The sequence below is a fragment of the Melopsittacus undulatus genome, chromosome 10 (genome assembly GCF_012275295.1).
Source record: "Melopsittacus undulatus isolate bMelUnd1 chromosome 10, bMelUnd1.mat.Z, whole genome shotgun sequence".
In the NCBI taxonomy this organism is placed as follows: domain Eukaryota; kingdom Metazoa; phylum Chordata; class Aves; order Psittaciformes; family Psittaculidae; genus Melopsittacus; species Melopsittacus undulatus.
The window spans coordinates 3,623,775-3,649,899 of NC_047536.1; the positions used below are offsets into that span (position 1 = coordinate 3,623,775).

Genomic DNA, 26,125 nt, shown 5'->3' on the forward strand with positions numbered 1-26,125 from the left:
GGTGCTGCTCCTTGGTAAGCTCAGGGCACTTGGAGCTGGTTCCCAGCTATTATTTAGAGGAGATGCTCTGCTGGAGCCTGTGCTTCATGCTGCCTGGGCTGTGCAAGATCCTGGTGTCCCTTGCCTCTGCCTGGACCTCAGTGATGCCCAAGGGGTTTCTGTGGAAGGTGGCATTTAGAGCAGGCATTTTGTAAGGCATTTATTAGGAGCCTGGCTAACGGGTACCACATCTTCCCCTGGCTGCATGGGGTGTCCTTAAACAAAGAGTGCTCTGAATTACCTCTGCAAAGAGCTGAGCCTGCAAAGTGTCACCTCCATGGTGGCATGGCCTTGTCACAGGGTCAGGCAGCTGCTCCTGGGGGCAAAAGTGGCAATTTGGGGGTGGCTTGTGACAGTTATGAGGAGCTCACCCTGCTCTGAGCAGGGAGCTCGGCTGGAGATGCTGCCCGTGGGATGGTGGTGAGTGAAATGCAGGAGCAGCTCATCCCCCAAGCACATGTGGGATACTGTGATGTGGGGCTGGTGGGGATGGGGGGCTGGGTGTGGGTCCTTCTCATTGTGTGGCTGTGGCATCACACGAGGCCAGGTGATTCCTGCACAGCTCCCAGGCTTTCAAGAGCTCTTCTTTATTTCAAAGCATCAGTTAAAAACAAGCCTCCATGTTTTGAAGGGGGAATGCTCTGCAAGGTGCATCCTGACAGCTAAGTATGTATGCAATGTGGCTTGGCAGCACCTCCTGGCTGATGCTGCAGTGCAGGGTGCATTTGCACTGGGAGCTCCTGGGGAAGGGCAAGCATGGAGAGATGCTTACCCAGATCTGTCTCTGTTTTCCATCCTCCCCTCTTTGGAGGGGCAAGGGAATGTGTGACAGACCCAATGAGTATTTTACTGCCATTTAAATAGAGGCATGATAAGACCTGATGTGATGGTCACTGATAAAACAAAGTGACACTTAACAACTATTGGAAACCCTTAGAAACTTTCCCCCCCCAGTAGGGCTCCAGCTCTCCATGGTGTAGGTAACACGTGCGAGCAATTTACTCTATTGGGAATTACAACATATGCTGTAAAATCATCTTGTGAGTATCTGAAAATCATTTGTCTGCCTCTGACGTGTCTTAGCACATACAGGAATGCTCTGTTTGGGGAAGTCAGGTCCTTATCCTGATTTATCTCCAGGTACTTGTAAATGTTACTGTAATTTCATGTTATCAAATCATTTAGCTCTTCCTCTTCCAGCACCAAGCTATTTTATCTTATGCACCTTGTTTACTTCAAATTAGCCCTGAGGTTGGCCTGAAGTTGCACCTTGTTATTCCTCCACCTCCTGTCTCCGTCTTAGGCTCTGTCGGCAAATTTGGAGGTATAAGTAAATACTTTTTTGTTATTAATAGAATAACTCCCCCTCCTACACACTCGTTTTCTTTTCATTCCAGCCTTGGTTTTCCATGAGAAACTGACATTGCAGTACAAGCGGAAACCTCCCAAATTGCACCAAAAAAAAGCCTTAATTCTCCTAGCAACAAGGTCAGGGCTCAAATCCAGGCCCTTTCCACGAGCGTGCGGGAAACAGCCCTTCCAATTACCTGCTCCCCCTGCGGTACGGATCCGGTCGGCTCATCAGCACCTGGGTTTGGGTGGATTTGAAACTCAGCCATGGTATTGTTTAAGAATTCGCCATTCACTGGAGAAGGGCTTGTAGTGGGCTGAGCCCTGAGAAACCTGGGGCTGGTTTTATGGCTTCCCATTGAAACCTGGTGGAACCCTGTGGTGTTGACTGATTTCCCCCTTCCCCACTCATGTGGCTTTGATCAAACCAGGGCTCAGAGAACAACCCCCCCAGGAACTGGAACCACTGAGCTTTGCCCAGTTCTGCCGTTCATTAAAGCATCTGTGAGCTTCCAGTGGTACATGATAAAATTAGGACCTTTGTGCCTAGCCAGGGATGAAGAATGCTGGTCCTGTGGCAGAGCTGGTTTTGCCCTGTACAGGGGGCATGTATAGGGAACACTGACCCTGAATTAGCATGTGTGATGCAGAAGTTGCTGTGATCCTCCCATGCCCTCTTAATGAGACCTGCCCTTGGTAATGAGACCCTTTGGGCAGGATGATGCATTAATTATTTTAGGGTAAACATCACATATTGTTACATGGATTGAATTGAAGCTCTGCTAAAGATATTGAGGAATCGTGGGTCCTGGAGGCTGGTGATGGCAAAGCTTTTCCTCTCTTGTTGCCTGTGTGACTCCAGCTTGGGTTGTTGTACCTGATGGTTTCCATCTCACAGATCCTTTTGTAGCTTGTACATGGTTGTTTGGGAATCAGAGGTGCAAGCATAGGCCTGCGGTACTGAAAAACTCATTATTTTACTTCAGTGGAGAGCTGGTTTGGGCTCGTACTGTGATGAAAATCCTTCATTTGGCTTTCCTGAGCATTCATTTCTGTATGGTGCTCCATACTGTGCTTATCCTTGTCTGGGTTCCATAAAACACCCAGGGCTGAAGTGAGCCTGTATCTACTCTGTAATATCTTTTGACACATAAAACAAAGTGTACACAACGTATGACATTCGAGGTGCAGCACCAGTATCTCAGCAGTTAAAGGGCAAAACATATTTTTTGGCAGAAGATTATATGTGAAAAGAATTTTCTTTGTGCCGAAGGACTTAAAGATGCTGTTGAGTGATGCTGCAACTCTTTCCAGTGCCGTGTAAAGACAGAGATACATGTGCTGCTGCATTCAAAGTCCAGTTCTGGGTCTGCTAGTCTAGATCACCAAGCTGAGTTGAACCCTATTTGTCAACACCTCAATCCAGTGGCCGCACTGGGATAGGAATCCCAGCAGTATGGGTGGTTGGGGAGCCACACTTGTGCACAGGTGATTTTGGCCTCCAGTTCTGCGCTAATCCTAGCTCCCTCTGCAAGGAGGAAAGTAACTTAGGGGCATGGCTTGCTAAGCCAGGTCCTGAGCTTTGTGTGGCTGCTTTTAGGCTGAGATTAAAAGGTTGGAAAAGGGGAAGGACTCTGTCCCCTTTGCCACCAGAAACAAAACCCCCTTCCAAACCAAAGCCTACTCTGAGACACGGTGTAAAACCAGGAGCTTGGGTCACCCACTCTGGTGACTGAGAACACTGCTGCACACTGTCCTGTACCTGCAATCCCATCAGGGTGCTGATGGGATGCTGTTCCCCCTGGGCAGTCCTTCTGTCGTGGAAACAGCCCTTTCCACTGCTGTTGTAACATCAGCATCAGGGATATGAGTTGGAGCTGAGCCTGGGGTGTGCAGTGTGGCTGGGAAATAACCCCTGGCTTCGAGGCTCCACAGGGTCCCAAGGACTGGAGTGGGCTCAGGGATCTCAACACCTCCTGCACCCCACTGGCTCATGTCTGGAGCTCCACATGAGGTTAATTTGTCAGGAATCATGTCCAGGATGCTGCCAAGGGGTTGTTTTCAAAGCACTGGGAAGACTTAGATTAAGGCTTGTAATGATTTTAGTGGGATTTGGGTAGTATGGATGCAAGTCCATAAGGTTTTTCATAAAACATGGCAGAAGAGAAGAAGGGGAAACACTGTTGTTTGGCCTGTATGAGATTCTGATTTGTTTTATGTTTTCTGATGAAGGATGATGTTTTTCTGGCACAAGTTCAATTCCTCCTCCTTTCCTAGTGGAAAAAGCAAAGCTAAATATCTTGCTTTCCTTGGAACTGAAGGAGCTGGACTTGATAAACTCAACCATCTTTGAAACATCTTTCTCTCCTTGGATAGCAGTGTTTAAAAAATGAAATTATGATCTCATGCTTTCATACTTTTTATTCATTTTTATTTCAGCTGATGCTCGTTACGGCTCCTATTAACAATGTTTGAACCCAAAACAAGGTCCAGATGTGATGATTTTATTTATGCCAAATTGGGTTTTGGTCACTGGGCTTGCATTGGGATAATGAATTTTTTCCTCTTTTTTCCCCTTTTTCAGCCCGATGGCACCAGCAAGGAGTGTGTCTTCATCGAGAAAGTCCTAGAAAACAACTACACGGCACTGATGTCAGCAAAGTATTCAGGCTGGTATGTTGGATTCACCAAAAAGGGGAGGCCACGGAAAGGGCCCAAGACCCGGGAAAACCAGCAGGATGTCCATTTCATGAAGAGGTACCCAAAGGGGCAAGTGGAGATACAGAAACCTTTCAAGTACACAACAGTCACCAAGAGGACTAAGAGAATACGACCCACCAACCCCAGTTAAAAATAGACAAAAAACAAACAGTGTCACAGTAATAAACCACGAAAAAGAAAAAAAAAAACTACAGCAGAGGAATATTTTTACATTAAAAATAAGGAAGAAGCTCTATTTTTGTACATTGTGTTTAAAAAAAATAAAAATAAAAAAAAGGAATAAAAGACTAGATGGCAAACGCTGGGGAAAAGCTGTTAGGGATTTATTGTGACTTGAAAAACAAACCGAACTGCTCTATTTAAATTGACTTCTTGTTGTTGATGACACACAGGTGCTTATTTTGCTGTTGTTTTCTTGGAAAGGACAACTTTTCCAGCAGATCCCCAGAGGAGGAAAAGAAAAACAAGCAAACAAAGTAATTATTAAAGATAAGGAAATAAAAAACCAAAGAAAACCAAAGTTCTTTCCCAAAGTTACTGAGACCCTGCCCCGAAAAGTGCCGGTTCTTGCAGTAATCTATTTATTGTCTGCTGCCCGCCGGCCCAAGACAAGATGGTGTGTGCTGCAGTGAGTGAGTTTCCGTGGAGTTCTCGACGCATCGATCTTCTGTAACCTTTCTGACGACATAAGGTGTCACGGCTCCGTGATCCTGCATTATGCTCAGTTCTGGAGAATGCTGCTAACTACATTCAAGTGACTACAAGATGACCTAGTACACCAATGATAAGGGAATATTTTAAAACCAGCTATATTATATATATTATATATATATAAGCTATTTATTTCACCTCTCTGTATATTGCAGTTCCATGAACCAAGTATTACTGCCTCAACAATTAAAAAAATTATTTAAAACACATGTACATACTTTTGCTGTTCACACTTCTTTCCCCTCCCTGAGTAGTGGGGGTTTAATGCATATTTATCTTCCATGTGAGGTCAGCAGGATATGTTTGGGGTAGCTCTCCCACTATAATCTTCATTATTAATTCTGTAATTCCTCCTTTTCCTTAATGCTGTCTTCTTCCCTTGTTGTTCCCACAAGGGAAAACCCCTGCATGGGTGATGATGGGCTGAGAGTGGGAGAATCCTCAGATCCACACTGGCATTTTTCAAGAGCAAGAGTTAAATTTGATCCTTTTCAGCCCAACAAGTATTTCCTAAAGCTTTGGCCAAGCAGAAGGTAAACTGGAAAGCTAACACCTGATTATTGACACGTACTTACATGTGGCTTGTGTTTCCTTCACCACAGGTTTTGAGAGATGCTGTTTGTTTCAGCTATTTAATCCAATACTATGACTTTCAAACCTTGCCCTTGGTGGCACAAATCCCTCTCCCTTCCCTGTGTAGTTCTCCCAGCCTGTCAGTAACTTGCGTTCCATATTGGTCCAGCCAGTTTTGCCTGGTGTTTTGCAGATGATGTGGATGATGTAAAGCCACACATAAACGCAAGGTGTGAACCTGTATCCACAGACTGATCCATGTGGTCAGTGTGGAACAGCAAGGGGGAAAAAGAAGTAAGATGAACTAACTGACTTCAGATTTTAGTGAAAATGAGAACTGAGTCCAAGTGAAGCCTTAAGGAGAAGCTCGCTTGACTTCTTCCTTCTCTCTGTGTGCAGACACGGCTACACTCCCTGATGCCAGCCAGGCCTGAAAATGCTCAAAGCCACTAAGAAAGCTTTTTCTTGTTAATCAGAAGAACGACTCTCCCCGGAACAAGCTTTCTCAAGATAACTTTGAGAGCTGCAGCCAAATCCTGCAGATCAAAGCTGTTTGGGCGATGGTGCAGATAAGCATGCAAGCTTGAGGATGCTTATCTGAAACAATCTCCAAACCTTGCAAGCCTAGAGAAAAATGAACAGTGCTAAGCAGGGTCACTCCAATGCTGCTCCACAAAAGGTTGGGCAGCCTTACAGGTGATGTCTTCACCCCAGGTAAGCATGGGTGGTCACTAGAGCAGCCCCTCTCCCAGTGAATATACTGGGAGCTGCTTTTCTGGTGCACCTGGAGACCAGCATGGAAACAGGACCTGATGGCACAGTGGTGGAATTGGTTGGTGGGGGCTGGAAGGCTTGGCCAGCTTTGCCTTCAGATTGATTCATGTGGGAGAGATTTGGGGGAAGTTCAGAGGAGCGCTGGGGGTGGAGGATTGGGAGCGGCTGGAGATTTGCTGTGTTCGTACCTCCAAGAGGAGAAACCCAGTTAATTTCCAGAGCAAGAAAGGATTTATGGGTGCCTTTTTTCTCCTTGAAATATCGCCATGGCCCATGGCACTGATGGTTTCGCAGTCAGAACGACAGGCTTGGTTTGCCACTGGGGAAATTGAAGGGGTGGAGGCAGTAAATGATGGAGGAGGCTGGGGAGAAGGCATCTCTGTGAGCAACCAGGGAGGATCTGCTCCCTCTTCCACAGTGCCCACTGGTTTTGGAGACCAGCACATGGGAACTAGGGGTCATGCAACTGGCAGCTGGGGCTGTTGCCCCTTGTGTTGCTGGTTTCTAAGAGTATTTCCTGGACAGCAGTAAGGTGAAAAAGTGAAAAGTCAGTGTGGTGAGGAGGTAGGATGCTCACCTGGGTTAGGTGCCATTGGAGAGATGTTGGCTGAGGATGGTGTGCATTGAGTATTTGCGTTTGAATTTCTGCTCTTCAGGCTTTCTTAACAGCAACAAAAGCAGGGGCAAAGACAAGAAGAATTCATACCCCTCAGAATGCCTTCACACTGGGCAAAAGTGTGCTCTGGGGATGAGGGGCTCAAGAAATGAACTGGAACATGGGAAATCCACCCCATGCTAAGTGATGGGTGTTGTGTTTGTGGCCACCAGGCACATGGTGTTTCTGTGCCTGGGTCACACTTGGTGGTTAGGCCAGAGGTTGCAAGAGGCTGTTGTCAGGTCCTTCTGCTGATCTCCAGACTCTCCAGAAGCAGCTTGTCTGTGGTGTTTAGCATGTCTTCCTTCAAATCCTTCAGGCTCCCTGAATATGAGCTGAGATTCCCCATGTAGGCCATTACATTTGATTTACTTTATAATTGAAAATTGTTAATGAGGATTTAATTACTATTGTGGAAACAACCCCAAGAGTGAGGGGTGTAACACTAGGTGTTTGCTTGGAGCAACTGGTGGAATAAATGTGTGTGGAGCTCTGGGTGGGCACACTTTAAAACAAATACATTACTTAATTGGATTTAATAAGAGTATATTGTAGCTTCTGTTTCTGAAATGCTGCTAGATTTGTAGCACTGTTTTCATAGCTGAGATCAGATAGTGGCACGCTCTGATAACGCTGTGGTTGGGTTTGTCATGAAGCCGCTGGGCATGCTGCAATGGGAGTCCATCCCAGGAGGGAAGCTTTGTAGGTCCAGGGGAGTTTTTGTCAATACTTTAAGCATGTTGCCCAAACCAGACTGCTGTTTGGTGAGACCTTCTGGGTGGTGGGTTTCCTGTGCTGTTCCTGTGATGGTGAGGAATGGGTGGTCAAAGCTCAGCTATGCTCTGTGTCTAGTTCAAGTAAGGCAAACCCTTCACCACAACATCGTCTTGCCCTGCCTGAGGCTCACTGGCCCAAAGGACAAAGTGTCCTGGTTCCTGTGCAAGGTTTCTTCCAGCTCAATGGCAACTTGTCCTGGACCACAGAGCTGTTGGCGGGTGGGAGCAGTTGATCATGTTTGACATCCCTGCAGCTGATGCCCTGAAGCTGGTGTGGTCTTTCCTGCTTGCCAGCCAAGTAGTTTTGCTCTGCCTCTGCCTTGTTGATGAAGGTATAGGTGCCATTGCAGGCTCTGTGCTGCAAAGCCAAGTGGTTGCTGCACCTTATCTGCCCTGTTTGAGCCTGAACTGTCCTTGTCAACAGCTGGCTTGTGGCAATGCATCCTTTGGGAGCATGTGAGACTTGGTGCTGGTTTTTCTTGTCTGTCCTTGCAGTTGTCTTTAGCTCAGGATCATCCCCATACCTCTGGTTCACAGACTCACAGTTAGAGGTGAACTTTTGCAGATGTGAAGCAGCAGAGAAGCCTCTTCCAGGAGCACAGTTGCAGTTTTAGCTCTGCCCTTCTGCAAGTGGGAGGCTATGGCCCCTGCCCAAAGGTGTAGCTTACCTTTGAAAGGGAACTGATTCCTTCAACTACATCTCTTAGACATCAGTATGTATGATATCTACACAATTAAAGCTAGCTTCTGGGAGTGTAGCTGATAGACTCCAATAAATGTCTCAAAGTGGGACTAGGTGATAAAGAAGCAACTGGGACAAAAATAATGAAGTCTGGGGAAGGGATGTTGCCCTAATGCTTGAGTGATGAGAAGACCCAGTTTTTATGTCCATGATTTGTGTAGTTAAGGCCATAGCTTTCATGATCTGGGTACTCTAGTGCCTGTGAACCCATTGTGTCTACAGGGAGATGCATGTGTGAGTGGAGCAGAGCTTGGGAAGGATCCTGGAAAGCACCATGAGGTCTGAGCTCAGCAAACCCCTGCCATCTGCAATGCCTCTAGCTGTCTTGGTCTTTGCAATAGCTTATTTACCATGGCTCATGGAAACACGGCAAGGTAGAAGTTAGGTTTGGTTTAAACAAATCTTTGAGCCCAGCCTACACCAGCTCTTGGTGCAAGGCTTGACTAGTGTGTGGTGCTAGGAGGGGCAGTGTTTTGCCCCATGGACGTCCATCAGCTTTCCTGCATTCACTGAGAGTTTTGGTGCCTCCATAGTTTTACAAAAGGAGTGGAATGAGATGTCAGCCAGGACCTCAGGCTCTGGATGGAGAATATGGAATAGCAATTTGTCTTATCTAGGTGAGTTTGTCCACCAAGCATGATCTGATTGAACAAATGGAGTTGTGCCTTGGTGGGATAGGTTGGGTGATGGAAAACATGTGACTTTGACTAAAAGAGCATGCTGTGTTACCATACCTGCCTTTGAAAAATAAGGTTGTAATATATGGGAAAGTGTGTGTGTGGAGCAGTGATTGTTCTTTGTAGGGCATTTCAGTGCCCCAGAAAATGCAGGTATATGCCAATGAAGGAGGAGAAGGTGTGTGTATATTAATCTATCTGCAAGTGTTGCCCTCAGAGCCCTTTGCCTGTTGTGGCACAGCCCAGAGCCCCTCTTGGTCCCACTCATCCAACCTAGCAGAAAAGATCAGACAAAGCCTGGTTGTCCTCTAGGGAAAAAGCCTTTGTCTCCTGTCCACTCTCAACATTAAACACGTATTGTATTAAACATCGTGATTTTGGTCTGCTACAAGGAAAAGCAGGTAAATTCCTATGCATAATTTCCTGGTGTAGTGCCAAAGGGTGGAAGTTTATACTTAAGATTCACAACAGCTGTTTCAAGTGCCTATGTCTCGTGCCAGCCATACCACCTGAATGGCCAAGGGATATATATAAAACTTCAATTATTTTTTGACTGTTCGTTGTTATTCATTTGGAGATGGATGAGAGGAGATTCCTCACGGATGATGTAACCTACACAGACTCTGTTATTTCCAACGGTGTGAGCTGAAAAATTGGGGAGGAAAAATCAGGTCAAACTGAAACTTCTTTTTAAGTGAGACAAAGTACGGGGTGGAGAGGTTTGGGTTTACCAAAGACGTTTAATTCACTGCATTTAACAATTTATTTCATTTATTTATATGTAGGGGACTTTAAAGGGAGGAAAGAGAAATCAGAAGCCTCACTTTGGACGCAAAAGAGGTATTTGAAGTGTAAAAAAATCTCCCCTGCCTGTTTTCAGTTGAATCTGTTTTCAATGTCCCTGCATAGATTTGAGCACTCTAAAACTCCATTTCTGTGGCAGTTTACTGCTTCTTTAGCAAATCCCACCTTGCTGCACTTGATGAGACCATGGCGGGTAACTCCCAGCACCATTCCATAGAGCCTGCTGAGGGGTCCATACACCAAACCTTCGCTGGGTTGGCCCTGTCTTATTTCTGCTGCCCCCCCAGCTGCCACCCCCTTTTCTCCAGAGGCTGAATTCTGGCTGATGGGAAAAAAGCTCATAACCCATTTCCTTCCTCCCATAGCATTTCAAGATTGCAACACCCATATTAAGGTGCCAACCCAAGGAGACCTAGTCCATGAGCATCCCCTGGTGCATCACCTGCAGCATCCCTGTCCCATGGCAAGGTTTGGCACATACGGAGGTCTCCCCATCAGTCAAGACCTGTAGATTTAGTGATTACCCTCAGATACTGGTGGCAACCACTGCCATGACCATGACCTGACAAACCATGTTTGTTTTGGGTGGGACTTGTTTCTATTTAGTTATGGAACGTTATAGTCCAAAGGTGGCTGACACCTGCCCAGGAAAAACCTGTTTCCAGTTTTGTGGCAGACACCAGGGTAACTGTCTGCACAGCCCCAGTGGCTGCCAGGCTGGGGGACCCTTGGCTGAGCTATAGGAAGTGTAATTGAGTTACGCCAGGCTTGGGAAACGACCGGTTGAGTTTCCCAAGCCACATCAAACCCATCTGAAGAGAGATGAATTGGTCTGCTCAGACCTAAAGGATAGAAAACACTGCCTTTGTTATGAAAAAAACAACCACGGCGGCCAGGAATAACAGATGTAACCACATTGGAACCTCTAATGGGAGTTTCTTCCTTGGTTAAGCAGCACAAGGGTCATGAGATTCCTGGTGTGTTTTGAGGGGTGTCCTGGATGAAGGACAGCATGGCCTGGCCAGGGGAAGCACCATAGGTAATGCTGCAGTTCCCTCTTTCCAGACAGGCACTGAGGACCTACTCCTCCTCTGGATTGTGGTTTCACCAGCTTGTGCAGTCCAGGCTTGTAAGGGCCATTTTTTTTTCCCAAAAGAGGCAATTCCAAACCTGCTTCCACCCTGAGTAAATGGAAAGAGCTATGGAAGCTTTGGGAGAAGTTTGTAATCGGGAGATTTCACCCCAAAACCTCATGGGATCTGGAGACACGTGCCCATTGTGTCGGGTACACCACCTCTCCATCAGGAGCTGGGAGAGATGGGCCACAAGAAACCCTGGCACATGGAGCACAAAGGGCACAAGGGAAGGCTCTGTGAGGCTGTGTGCAGAGGTGGCTGGAAGCCGACCCCGTCCTAGCTCAGAGCCAGCTGTCTGCTTGAGGGATGTTGTGTGCAAGGACAGGAGGAAGCAGTGTCAGGAACAAGGAGGGAAAGCGATGGTGTGAGATAGGCCATGGCCCGCGGCACGCCAACGATTAGTGCATTAGTTCCTGGGAGGTAGCACATGTTACTTTGATCAGATGATCGTATTTGCATGAATCAGAATGTAAAAATCTTGGCTGGGGTTTACAAAGGAGCCTAGAGGAGTGAGCTGCCTATCTATCCATGTATCTGACACAAGCACAGAGTGAAAACCCTTTCACTCCTTCAGGGGTCTGTTTTCCAAGGAGAGACAGCTATGTGGAGCTTAAATGTCATTTACAGCCATGACAGGCTTTAGAGCTGCTATCATCTCTGCTCGAGAGCTTTCAGAAGGATAAAACGAGCCTCCTATTATAAGGGCTGAAAATGATCCTAAATGAATAACACACATGCAGCCTTCACAGGCACACATTTCTGAGCCATTGGAAATGTTGGCACATGCAAACAAACAAAAACACATGTCTGGGGTCTCTGGTTTTCATAGATTTCTGCATGCCATGACATTTTGAGGGTTGGCATTGCCAAGAGCTAATGAACCAGCTTCCCAAGCTTGGCTCACAGAGCTGGCTCAGTGTTGCAGGGACTAAGAGAGGAGGGCTTTGGGCTGTGGACAGGCTCTGGGGATCACAGCACCCTATGCAGAGCCTTTGAGGGGTGGCTGCCTGCAGGAGGATAGGGCAATGGGGAAGGTTGCTGCTTCTAGAGTGAGGTTTGCAAGCAGGAGGATCTCAAGCAAGGTCTGCAATCGGGAGGATCTGGAGCAAGGTTTGCAATCGGGAGGCTCTCTGCAGGCAGTGAGAGACCCAATATCTGCACCCATCTCTGAAGGCAAAGAGGTGGTGGAGAGCAACTGCTCTTAAACCCACAGCCAATGGCTGTGCTCAGAGAAAGGGAGAGAAAGTCTGAGCTAGTTGTGTATGTACAGCTCCATCTGATCCTAGAGTCACAATGACAGCGATACTGGTGATCGTCATCAGACCCAGCATCACCCTTGGGGATCCCAGGGCTGAGTGTGGGGGACAGGGACCCTCCATCTGCCTGGGCCCCTGGAAAGCGGGGCTTGTCCATGCTGTGCCCTGCAGAGCAGCTGGTGGGACCCAGGCTCTTGTGTGAGCTCCATCGTCTGCCCGTCTGTCTGTCTGGGTTGCTTGGGAAAGGTAAAACGCCACGTCCTGCGGGGTCAGATATTTTGGAGGGGGAAGAAAGCAATTTGTGGCTGTGTTGTCTGCCTGATCAAAAGTGTTACCGGACTCGGCTACACAATGTGCACTTTAAACCAGTCCCAATTAGCCCTTCTTGCTAATGCTGCGTTTCATTCCTGGGAGACTGCACTCGGAGAGCTGTTATGACTTTGTGATTGTGCACATACCTTTATGTGCTTTCATTCTTAATCCCCTTTTTGCAGAAGCCAAAAGGTCTTCCAGCCAAAAAGGAAATCAAAACCTTTTGTTGGCTGCTTCATAAGAATTAAGGGTGGGATGAAGGTTGTAGCAGGATCTTAATTAGCCATTGTAAATAACAAGAGCGGCAGTGCCTGCAACCATATACCACCTTGGGTTGAGATATTGTCAGACCACACAAAGCTAGGTGAATGGGCAGCACAATGGCAGATAAAATTCACCCCTGACAACTGCAAGGCAAGGCACGGTGAGGAATAATTCAAGCTACACATGCACGTCGTCGGGCTCCAAGTTAATTGTAATCATTTATGCTTTTATTGAGCTATCCACAGAGACTCAAGGGCCTTTTTTCCTTTTTGCTGTTGGGAAACTAAAAGAAAATATGAGGATGGTTGAAGAGAGGGATGTAAAACGCTCCTGAAAGCCTGCCTGTTCACAGCAGAGATCCGGAGGAGACCCTGGCTAACATGCCGAGCTCCTCTCTGGATATCTGATCTCAAAAGGGGATATAGTGGAAATAATAAGTGTTCAGAGGCTGACAATGAAAATGATTAGAGGCCTGGTGAGGGAATGCTTTATGGAGGTATTGAAAGGACCGCGCCTGCTTCATTTAGAGACAGGAAAGTAATGAATAGTCTAGACTGCAGAGAAAGTAAATTGGGATCTCCCGCTCACCTGCTCTCCTAACGCAGGAGGGGAAGTTCAATGAAAGGCAGCAAACTTCAAAACTGGTCAAAGAGAGAGGTTCTTGACTTAGGGGGAATTAACATATGGCCTGGTGATTAGCCTTGGGTTCAGACTATGGGAGCCTGGAGGTTGGCCTCAGGAGGGCAGAGCATTGGGCAGCATATACCCTTATGGACAGGTGCTTCTTCCATCACATGCAATGAAAGCCAGGGTGGTTCAACCTTGTTTTGTCCATGTTAAACAGCTCTAAAGAGAGCACAGGATACCTCCAGGTGTGCTTTGGGCCTTTGTCTGTCCTATCTCATAGGCCTGGCATTTCTCACATTCCTTTGCTGCCTGAAGGAGCAGCAAAGACACTCCGTGGTGGCCTTGTAGGACCCTTCTAGGGGTCCATCCTATCTCTGGTATTTCCATCCCCACAGGAAGCTCCACAGGAGACCATTGCCCAGGTGGCAGCCACCCTGCTTGCAAACCCTAGCTTGCATTTTGTCTTGGTGCTTTTTGGATCCTGAAGTTCTTCCCACGTCACTCGGGTACCATCCCATTTGTGCACCATTAAACCAGTGCCCACACTGGCACGTGGCAGTGCTGTATGGCCACCCACACCAGCTGGTTGGTGCTGGAGAGAAGAAGTATCAGCCTCTGCCTCCATAGGGTCACCCAGGTATTCTTCAGCCCTTGCTGCCTTTCACACCAGCCACACAAAGCAGCTGAAAGTGCAAACGATCCCAGTCGGGGGCGAGGTTGAGATTACTCGTTTCATCTTGAACATGGCAAGTTTTGAGCTTAGTGTTTCACAGCCTGATTGTACAAGCTCCTCGCATACATTTGGGCTGAGATCTTTTGCCGCCCGGAGGATTTGGGTGTTCAAGTCCCATCCATCTGGCAAGTTGTAGCCGGATTTCTCCTGTGATTTCAGAAGATCCATGCACATGGCAGGATGCTAAACTGCAGGAACCCAAAGAGGTGCATGATTTGCTGGGAAGCATCAAATACAGCTGTTGGGTGGGAGGTGAGTCTGGCTCTAAAAGCTCTGGGGTGCTGCAGAGGAGCTGGGTGTCCTCTCCATCATCCACAGGGAGCAGGTTTGTCCTGGCCAGCTCAGCAGTGGGGTGCTGCTGTCAGACGTCGCAGTAGGTGGTCTGAACCAGGCCCAAGGTGTTCTAATCTATGATCTGCTGCAGCAGCCAAGTGATTCAGGGCTGGATGTTTGCTTCTTCAAGGTGTGAACTGAGATCATGTCGTGCTCAAGAAGACAATGAAAACAGACCCTCATCCTTTGCAGGTGGCTTCTCCAAGCAGACAGCAGCTCCACTCGGGTGCTGGGACTGACCCAACAGTTGCCAGCTCAGCCACAAGTCCTGGAGAAGCCTTTTCCCTCCCCAAGGCTTTGTTTTCCATATGCATGGGACAAGCCAGAGACCAGCTCACAGCCACCTCCAGAGGCAAGGGGATCACCTTCAAAACATGACTGACCTGGGGAATAAACCAAACCCCTGCCCTTAGGTGGAATTAATGACACAAACATTTATTAGGTGGCTTCTGTACAGTGCCACATTGCAAGGGAGCTGGGAGTGGGACCTTGTGATGGGGTGAGTATCTTTACAGTATGTGCTCCATTAAATACCTTTTCATCCAAGCCAAGTGCTTCGTGCCCCAGAACAGCAATCAAAGCCTTTCCTGGCTTTTCACAGCCAGAGCAAAAAGTGCCACACTGTCCTCTGGGATGTGGAGAAAAAGCCCCAGGAAAGCAGAGAGGAGCATTGGTACCCAGAGCAGCCCTGCTGCAGGAGCCTGTGCTGTGCACAGGGTCACCCGTGCAGGCAAATGGCAAAACACATCATTCCAGGAGAAACTATCCCAAAGTTCTTGAAAATGGCAGCAATGGAGGAAAGGAAAACGGATCAAAGGAACATGCAGAGATGAAAGATTAGCGAAAGTTATTTGGTCTGGAAGCTTCCAGAGGAGCGGTGGTGGGTGCAAGTGAAAATGTGGCTGGAGGTGGAGAACCAAGGGAGGGCTGTGCCTGTGTCTGCTGGCAAGTACCTGACCTGGAGGATTTCATTCCATTATCTGCTTTCTGGGGTTTTAGGTTTGGCTTCACATCTATCCTGGAAGTTCTCCTCTGCTATTTGAAGGGTGTTACTAGTTTCAGACCAGGAATAGCTGTGTCTTCCCGCAGGGCACAGGGATACCTGTTAGAGATGTGGAGTCTAATGTGCTGGGACGATGGAGGGGAAAATGTGAGCACTCACTTGCATTGGGAGAAGGATGTGTCTCCAGTGGGGTCCCTTGCTCTGGCTCTGCTGTATTTTATCTCACACATGTGCTGGTGCCCTGCACCTATGTCAGGGGTAAATTGAGTCAGTTATCTCCCACTATCTCTGTTGAAAGTGGTACTTAATCCTTTCCTCTAAACCTTTTATCTGACATTAAATGGTCATTAGTTTAAAAGAAAAAAGTTAAGCTGACTCACTTTCCAGCTGGAAAAACCTTTATAATTGCAGTAAAAATGCACTGAGGGCATGTACTTGATAACATTGATTTAGGGAACAAGCAAAAGCCACCATCAGTTTTGCATTAATTATTTTTCTGGGCAAATGAATTAAACCAACAGGACTACTGATTTGTAACTGGTGGGCACATTACTGTGTTTGCTGTTCAACCTGCCTGGAAATTTCCTGAGTTAGAAAAAACATTTAAATTATGACCAGCTATTATGATCATTCCCAATCATAAATACTAAAGAAGTGTTTGGGCTGATGAGAAGGAATTCAGATTCATCTCCCCAGTGTTTCCAGTCAAAATCAGGCATCCAAGACCCTGCCTCTTTGGGTGGAAGCTCTCAGGAGGGGAGGGATGCCAGTGGGGAGCACTGGGATTGGTAATGGGATGAGTTGGCACCCATTCTGCTGGTGACCATGGCATGACCCTGGGCAAGGATAGGAGACAGAGCAGCCCATGCCCCGGGGCAGCCCCTGACACCATGTGCACCCAGTGACCAGCCCAAGGTCATATAGTGACACCCCAGTGCTGGCACCGAAATCAGCCAGAGCTGAGCATGGGTTTGGGCTGGGATGATTAAACAAAGGCTAAATGTTAAGTCAGGAATCAGCTAGGGGTCCGGTGAAATATAACTGGGAATTCTGTCCTTTTTGCCTTGAAAAGTACAGCTCAAGGATTAAGTTTTGAATTTTTTTTCACCAGAGGTGTTTTTTTGGTTTTTTGGGGTATTTTTTTTTTCCTTGGAAACTTCTTTGCATTTTTCCAAGCTAGAAACAAAGTCTAGAAACACTGAAATGTGAAAAGAATGCATTTCAGCTCCCAGTTTTGATACTTTTGACAAAAAATGCAGGTTTCTTTAGTGCACAGATTTTGCTTATTTGTACACGTGTGGAAATTTCCAGCCAGTTCTAGCATAGGTTGTTCAGTTTGTAAGTTTTGAAATGGAAATGATGAAGTTTCCCATGGTTAGCAGCGTGGTGCCAGGACCTTTCCTCCTGCCCCCAACATTGCATCATCCCTGGCAAGGCCGCACGCATCCAGAGCTGGGCACAAGTGAGGAGTTCAGCTTTGGAATGAATCAGAGCTGTGCTGACATGGCCAGTCCAGGTGATGCCATCAGACCAACCTGCATCTGAAGCCCCAGAGCAGTGTGTGCTGTGACCCCCTTCCCAGGACTATCCACACCATATGCTCAGCACTGCAGACATAGAATCATAGAGTCATAGAATCATAGAATAGTTAGGATTGGAAAGGACCTTAAGATCATCCAGTTCCAACCCCTCACTATAAACCATGCCACTCTGTCCACCCTGGCCTTGAACACCACCAGGGATGGACACCACTGCTGGAAAGCAATGCTGGTCATATTTAATTTACTTGTAAATTATAGATCATGTGGGTCATCAGCTGCTGCACCAGAGCTGTTGAATTTACATGAAAGGGATAAGGTTTCTGCAGTGAAACCCTTCTGTAGGCATGGGAGGTCAACCATGTCATATGAGGTCCCACAGATGCCCAGGGAAGGTTTGCCACCAGGTGAAGTAGTGGGAACTGACTCCATCCTATTAGGCTGCACCCTGTATCCTGGCCTGGGTCTGTTATCACTTGAGGATGTTTTATTAATGGGGCATGTGACAGCTGTGGCTGCCCCAGTAATACCAGGGTTATTTGCAATTATCTGACTGGTTTGCTTACCCTGGCAGCAAGCCCTACCTGCTCTGTGAGCAGAGGCTGGCATCTGCGTGCATTGACTGCTATAGCCGGGGAGATGGCAGGACCAAAGGCTCATGTACTATAGGATATCTCACAGGGGCTCAGTCCTGTAACACTTTGCAGAGTTCTGTGACAATAACAGCAATGAAACAGATAGACACAAGGACAGGGGGGAGAACGGCCCCCATTCAGGTGCCATTGCTGCTTGTGCATGGCTGCAAAGCTTTGGGGGGGGAGTTTCCTGAGACTAAGCTTCTTTGGGCTTAGCATTTAGCACACCAGGGTCCTTGCATGAGAAAAGTCATCATGACTGAAGGGGAGGACAAAGCAGGAAAGAAATGATGCTGCCTGAGAGCCCCTTCTCTGTGCAGCAAGAGCTGCTGCGGGAGGCTCCAGTTTGCATAACGAAGTAGCTCAGCCTTTGCTGTCTGCCCGCCCCATTTCTGCCTTTCCCCAGCTCCCAGCCCCAATCCAGCCAGACTTGACATTAGCAGATGCCAAATGAATATTTGCACAAATGTTCACCAGCGAGTTTTCGTGCCGCTCCCTCCCTCAAGGTGGCAAGTGTGGGTGTGGAGAGCGCTGCCCGTGTTTGCGAACATGTCCCTTTGAACTCCCCGGCGGGGAGGGTGAAACAGAGGGGAAAAGGTTTTCCAAGCAAGAAAATAAAAATAATTAAGGGAAAAAGAAAGAAAATCATGTGAACAGGTTCCAGCCTGTGGTATGTTGTTGTTAACCCAGAAACCTGTGGATACTGGGATCTGGGAAAGGAGCGGAGCAATGGAAACGGATTCAGTAGGAGTGGGAATGTGGGAGAAATCAAGCAAAGCGAAAAAGCCCCGAATCATGACTTTGGGTTTGTTGATATGAAAATTAGACACATACAAATTAGCTAGGAAATATCCTGTTTCTTCAGGGGTGCTGGGGGAGGAGAAGGTATTAACCTTATAAAGGGAACTCTCTGGCCACCCCAGGGAGGGTGTGAAGTAAGTGTTGGGTGATGTGTTGACTTTAATGCAGGAAAGGAGTCTGCTGCCGAGAGCAGCATTAATCCTGCATCTACATTTGGGCTGCAGTTGTCCGCATCCTCCCTTGTCTACCAAACATGAGTGCCCCCTTTAACACAGTGCCCGGAGGATGCTGCCCAGTGCCTCACTGGGGCTGACTGGAGGGTTTCCATTTGAGGAACCCCAGATCTGCTCATCCAGAGGTGGCCACAACAGTGGGTATTTTGCCACAGACAGGGATTTGGTGGTGGCCCCCTTGGGAGCAGGATGGATCCTTCAGCAGAGCAGGTGGGAGCAGCCCCATCCCTGAGCAGGATTTGGTCACCTTCCCCAGCCCTTCTCGGTGTGGAGGGTCCAGCAAGGATGCAGCAGAGCCTGCAAAGGGGGAGCAGCAGAGAAACGCCTGAGGATGGAAGAGTTAAGCTCACCCTGGCAGCGCTCCCCTGCCTCCCCTCCCCGAGCTAATCTAGCAGATGGGGGAGATACTAATTATCCCCCAAACCGGTAGCTGTGTGGTGAGGGCGATGCTGTCCTGGAGCTGTGCCATGCAGTGCAGCAGCATGGAGCATCGCTTCGGAGAGAGCCAGCTGATCCACAGGGACACGGTGTGACCAGCCTGGGAAGAGGATGCTGCTGTGTTCAGGAGTAAAAGCAAGGCATTAGCAGGGCTTGGGTGGAAATAGGCTTGGCTTTTCCTGTTTTGCCATACCCTTGCTTTGGGCATGCCGATATCCTTAATTCCTCCTGGGAACTCCCAAAAGAACAAGTAGTTTTTAACTGCTGCAGTACATCATAGCAAGTAAATGGAAAGCTGCTCTTGCAGAGGCTGTTTCCTTAAAAACCATTCAAACAAACAAACAGAAATCCATTAATTTAGCGTGTCTGAGAGATGCCAAAGGTGCCTTGTCAGCAGGGAGCTTGTCCCTAGCATTTGCTGGACTGGAGAGACTGGTTCCAGCTCTGCCTTTTGGGTGAGGGTCTGCGCATCCCCCCCAACACCACCTTTGTCCCCTGCAAGCCCCCCGCCTCAACACTGCTGCAGGCTTTGTGGAGGAAAGCTGCATTACAAACAAAGCATTATTGATTATTATCCCCTCGAATTTCAGAGCGAGCTTGCATTTCATGTGCACCACACAGTCCGTGGGCTTGCCTGGAATAAATAACACATGGGAGCTTGTTCGTATGCCGAGTCAATAGGGAGCTGTCGGCTTACATGTGATTTCACACATTTTTTCAGCTAGCTCAGCAATCCAAATGCAAAAATCCGGCAAACAGGGACATCGTGTTTATATCTGACAATCCCTGGAGAGGGCTGGATCCGTAAACCAATGAATGGATTGCACTCACCATAGATGATGGGGTTTTTTCCTTCTGTGACAGATATTATATGGAAAATCTCCATTTAATATCTGATCCAAGAATAATTCAATACAAGTGAGTAATAGAAGTTAAAAATACTGTAAATTCTTAACTCTTTCAGGGCAGTATGTGCGGGTGGGAGGCAGAAGCAGGTGGAAATCATTTGTGACATGGGGGAAGGGGAGTGGTGCTTTGCGTGTGGCAACTCAGCTCAGAGACCTAACGTCCCTACAGCTGTTGGGAATACAGGCTGTGATTAATTGATCAGGTTCTGACCCTTTGGAGGGGCATCCGAAAAGCCTGGCTCAGACATTAAAAAGGGGTCTGAAAGGCAGAGGTTGTAGGTAGGTTGCAATTGGAGTTGTTGCAGCAGTAGGTGGTAGAAAGAGGCTCTTCTGGATTAGGCTGCAGCATTGTGCCTGGATGGATCACACAAGGCATGGACGAGTGACTGCAAGGTAGAGGTAATGGAATAGGTGCTTGTGGGTAAATAATTGTGATGTGGGTTATGCTATGTCAGCTGGGGCTTTGCCCCTTCCTGGCATGGCTCTCAGCTAGGTCATGCCAATGATTCCCTGCAGAACAAATGGAGTGATGAGGCTACAAGATTCCTGAGCAGCAAAGCAGGAATCAGAGGGAAATGATGCTTGTGACCAAAAGGTTTGGAATGCTGTGCTCTTGGGCTCTATGCACTGGGTCTTCTCTTTTGGGTCTTCAAAGGGTGGCTTCCAGTAATTCCTCACTTGTTTTGGGCTGGATGAAAAAGCAGTCCAGGAGTAAAAGACTCCAGCCCTTCTGAACACTCACCAATGTGCCCTAGAAGCAAGTGGCTGTGACACGAGCTGGGTATCAGAAATGGAGATGGAGGGGATCAGCTTCTGCTCTGCTAGCCTGGCTCTGTTAAAAATTAATGTAGTCCTGAATTTTTACCAGCATGAATGAGGTCTGATCATTAATGATCATATATTAATAGGCTGTCACTGTGGTTTTTAGCTCATAAAGCCATTAAATGATAGCAGACTGTTCCTGACATGCTTTGGTGCTGGTCAGAGGGGCGAGTCAGGATTGTCCTAAACCCATATAGTTATTGAGGGAGTAAAAGCTATTCTGGGGTGAAAAGCCAGTGTAGGAGGGCAGAGTCGAGCTCCTGGTACATGGCCTGCCCTGGGATGGCAGGAGGTATGGGATGGTGAGCTGCTGAAAGAGATGCTGGTAGGTACACACATTTATTCAATGTGTCCCCAAGGGTGCTGGGATAGCAGGAAACATCTCTTGGTCCAGCATGAAATGAAACACTTTGATTTTCCTGCTGGAACAAGCTGCTCCAACAGAGCCTGTCCTGCAGACATCTGTATTTCAGTGAGGTCCTGTTTCCTGATGGGATTGTTTTGGTGGGGTTTTTTTCTCACCTAGCCAGGAGAAACAAGGCACTGACAGGCAAAGGCTGGACCCCACTGGGTAGAAATGATAGAAATAGGAATAGAAATGAATAGAAAGAAATAGAAATACATACACATGTATGCATACACATACATACCCATACACACAAACATACACACGTGTGTGCACCTCTGTCCTTATCAGTAGCACTGCAGCATCCCAAAGCTTTTGTCCTTGACCTAGGCAATGTGCAGTACAAGCACTCCGAACCCAAGCAGGAGAGGAAAGGCAGCAGATGGGTGCAGACAGAGATCAAGCGCAGGGAAACCATGAGCCAATATTGCTCACTATGATAGACAGTGGTCTTAGCACACCAGCAGCCTAATGCAGGGTTTTTTTCTGCTGTCAATTCTTTGGTAGATATGCTGGCAAAGGATGGATTTAAGGAGGAATGTGAAGCAGCAGAGCTTGCTGCTGTGTGCAGAGACCCTCCTGGTGGGGAGGGTGTGCTGGGTGCTCTGGGCCCACCAGGGTCAGTAGAGATGAGCAGGTGCAATGGTGTTCAACACCAGCAGCATGCAGGTGAAAGTCGAGCTGAGTTCAATGTGTGTCTTACCTCTCTGCAGACTAGATCCCCATCAGATGAACTGGGGGGTGATATCTGGACCTGACTGGGGGGGAAAAACAAGGAGAGGGGAAAATAAGGAGGTGTAAGTGTAATGATGGAATTTCATATGGGATAGACTTATTTAAATCTTAAGCAATCACTGCATCAGTACATGTATGTATTTATAAATACAGAACTTAATGGCATAGTTTAGCATTCAGAAACCAAGATATGAGTGAAATTCCTCCCTACAGAATGTCCTTCTCTCAGTTCCCATCCTCAGCCCTATGTGTCAGACAGCAAACCCTCCATCCCTGCCAGTCACTTGCCCTCTTCTAGCTTCGAGTGTTGCCCCCAGGGGGAGGTTGCCTCTCCTCACTGTGCATGCCAGATGCCTCATGCCTTTTACTTGATCTTGGTACCACCTTAGGCACACAGCAGCATCCTTTACTTGAAATTATAGTCCTCTGGACCTTTTAGCTCCCCCCAAATGTGTTCCTTGCAGGAAATGGGCTCAGGATGTGGGATTTCTGCCTGAGCTGGAGTCTCCCATGAAAGCCTCCTTTCCCAGAGGGAAAGCCACCGGACCTCTCCATGTCCCCTTCCACCACCATGCAGCTCATTCCCCTAAATACCTGCAACTTCTTTGAGGATGTTTAACTCTTCCTTGGGCTGTGCTGACCTCTGGTATAATTTCAGCAGCTGTTTCCAGCTCTTGTCCCAGTTGTTTCAGCCTGTAAGCTTAGATTTGACCTTTTAGGCACAGATGCTATTATGGACAACAAATGCTGGGTTCTGTTCTCATGTCCATGCCCTTGGGCAATGTTTTTCATCTACCTTAAGCATAGTTCTTCAAATCTGCTGATTTCAGTGGCACTCAGATACCTCCTAGGAATTCAATAGCATTTCTCCTTTCCATCCTACCCAACTGCATTTTGATACCCTCAGTGTGTTGGATGGTATCCTACCATGTCCTCTCAGCCATGGACTCCAAATGACTATGCAGAATTCAGCACTGTTTTGGAACATATATTCCCCCACATCTCCAGGGTCGCATATTTCATTTTGCTTCAAATATCAGGGAGGAAGTCATCGATTAACGTGTTCATTACTCATTTCTGGTACACCACAGCCTAAACATCTTGGGTATAATCTGTGCTTTTTGCAGTGAGCGCCATATAAACTCACATTGAGATGAATGGCCATTGCAGCACAACACTTTGGTATTTGAGAAATGAACCCAATCTTGTGTTTTCCCTGTAAGCAAAAATAATACAGTCATTACTGTCATGTAGATTTGGATAAAGCCGGTGCTGCCTTGAAGATGCTTGTTTATGGTTAGAGGCCTGCTAACTCTTGCAAATCTTGTATTGCGGTTTATAGCGCAGTATAATGTTTGTGTGTGTCCTTATGCTTTTACCCTTCTATCAGTGAGTAAAGAAAGAGGAAATAAGATTTGTTAGCAATAAAGCAGTATACAATAGCTATGAAAATGGGGTAATTACATAATTAGCACGGTAGTGGTAACTCGCTCAGCATGAACAACAGTAAAACAAGCCCCTGTTTCCCTGGGTCCAACTTGAGCCGGGACCCTAACAAAACCTCCAAAATGGCTATTTAGTTGAAACACACACGAAAAACTTGAAAGCCATCGTAAAACTGAGAAGGGAGGCCCAAAAAACCACAGGGAAGCCAAACACTTTCAAAGAAACAATAGTAAATTAGGTGTTAAAGATATAAAAGCCTGTTCCCTAACAATTTAATTAGGTAGCATGTCTGTTACAGACATTATGCTGCTAGTTTTGGAACCCATGGCAGGGCCTCACAGCTCTCAATTCACACTAGCCCCCAGGAGAGGAGTTTGTTATGAAGGACTGATGGTTTTGCTCTACAGAAAAGTGTGATGGTAATCAAGTGAAAATGGCAGGTAGCACAAGAAATTACTATTTTTCTTTCCCTTTGCAACTTTCCTTGACATATACTTACAGTAATTAAAAGCCCAGTTTGAAGAATAGACCTGGTTTTAATTAGCACCTGCTTTAGTTTCATCTGAGCTCATTCCCTTGAAGAAGGAATAAAACAACAAAACTCTTGCAATGGGCTTGAGTTTGCCTGGCATGAGATAAGCCTGCCTCCAGCTTCTGTCCCACACGTTGGAAGGGGACTCCACAGCCAGACACAGAGGCAGAACCCAAAAAAACATCACCTGGGGTTTCCTTCAGCTCCTCCTGCAGCTCCATGGCATGTCTTGTGCTTGGTAGTGAACCTCTTCTTACCCCTTCCTAAGTCTGTCTGGTGGGGTTCTGGGTCCACCAAAGGAAATGAAAGTGCTGGTGGCTTTGCTAGGCTGGGTCTACTATTAATGACATTGGAGAGTAAACCCTAATGGGAATTAGGTGGAACTGGAGGTGGGAGTGCCTGGGGAGGGAGGAGGACTGCTGGTTAAGAGGCTGTAACATTGAAGACAGTCCTTGGAGCCTTACTGCTCCTCAGAATGTCATCCCATGACTAGATACTGCAATAAACCCTCTCTGAAAGGCTGTCTTTTGCCTCTGAGGTTCTAATGATGCATTTTTTCCTCTCTCTGGTAAAGATGGTTGCATTTAATGACTGTCATAGAAAGAGCAAGATCTTGTGGGAAGACTCTTCCTGACCTCTTCTCAAGGGCAAGATACTGAGCAGTGTTCCTGCTGTGCTCAGGGTAATTTTCAGGGATAAAGTTTCCATTGGAGTGTTGCTTGACAGTTTGTTCTTCCATCACCTCCCAGCAATGTCTATACCCAGGAAAGGGGAGTCCATTGTGAGCCAAGAGATCACTTATTTTTAGTGGGGTTTCTCTGCTGAAGAATGATGGCACATCCATGATGGAGCTAACCAAAACAAGGGGACAGGTCCTCATGTAACCTATCTGTTGGTTTGCAGGCTTTGCATTAGCAGTCTGAGTTTATATCCTCTAACAGTGAATGTGCCATAGAGCCTGTGCAATTAACACAGCATTTTGGTGCTGCCCTGGTCCTCTTGGAGTCAATGCTTCCCTACTTCTCATCCAGCATATCCCAAAACAGTGCCCTGCAGTCACCGGCCCAAACAAGACTGTGCCCCTTGGAGAACTGGCCCTGCTCCCTCCAGAAGTGGGATCTTCTCTAGTTTGATGTTTGTCCATCTCAGGATGCTGAGATGTGCAGGTCCACTCTAACATCACCAGCTGGAGAAGAGATCAGAGTTTTTCACATTCTGAGACTGCTTAGGGTTGTGCAGGAGTTGCTTTTGGCAATCCATGCACTCCAGAGAGGATCAATGACACTTCTACATCTCTTTTTGAGGCCTTTAATAATCCTTTATTATGCCTTTACATGCACTTCCACACCTGTACTTCTGTGCTCAGCTGGAAAAAAGAGTAACACCTTAAAACAGGATTGTGCCTGCTTCGAGAACTTACTTCTTAAGGACAAGGTGATGCGGGAAATGCAGGTCTCTTGGGAAAGAGCTGCCTGAACGTGGTTCCCATGTGTTGAGAGCATGCACCCCTCGCTGGGTTATGTGCCAAAACCGAGCCTGGGCTATAGTGCCTCTGCTCTGGAGACCTGCGGAGCTGGGGGGAACTTGTGCAGGCGTAACTGGGTCTCAGCAGTAACAACCATCCGGATGGGTTGGGTGGCTTCCTCTGGCCCAATGTCGGCTGCTCAGCTGAGCTGCAAGGCTGCAGATCAGGAGCAAGGATCCAGTGACTTCTCTTAGTCTGGGATCCGTGTCCAAAACCTGCTCCCGGGCCACTGAGATTCCACTTCTCCTCCCAAAGTAGCTGGCAGCAGCTCCCCTCCATGGGGAGCAAAGGGTCCTGCACTTCCACGCTGCTGTGTGTGCTCTTTGGGAAGGGCTTTGCAGTGAGATCTTTCTCACAAGGCTTTCTTGTTGTTGTTTATTAGCACTTCATTGTTTTCTCAGGGCTGGAAACATAAGCTCAGCCATCCCGATGCTATTTTGGACCTCACACCTCTACTTGACCTAAGAGAACTAAGGACAGCTGCAAAAATACAAACAAACAAATAACTTGGAGCACTGGGTATGCTTTAAGGCACTAATGAGCTAAGCCTAACAACCCCCCCAGGAGACATATGTTAATTTCTATGTTTTCATTGAGTCTAGTCTTCAGCCTCCCAGCTG

General features: G+C 47.4%; 1 protein-coding gene across 1 annotated transcript in view; it reads left to right on the forward strand.

Annotated features, from left to right (window-relative positions):
* Positions 1–4,279, forward strand: part of FGF18 (fibroblast growth factor 18) — a 68,572-nt gene extending 64,293 nt beyond the window's left edge. The window contains exon 5 of the mRNA XM_005144161.4: positions 3,974–4,279. Within this exon, the coding sequence (XP_005144218.1) occupies positions 3,974–4,240 (267 nt within the window). The 3' untranslated portion in view covers positions 4,241–4,279. The remainder of the gene's footprint in view (positions 1–3,973) is intronic.
* The last annotated feature ends 21,846 nt before the right edge of the window (positions 4,280–26,125 follow it).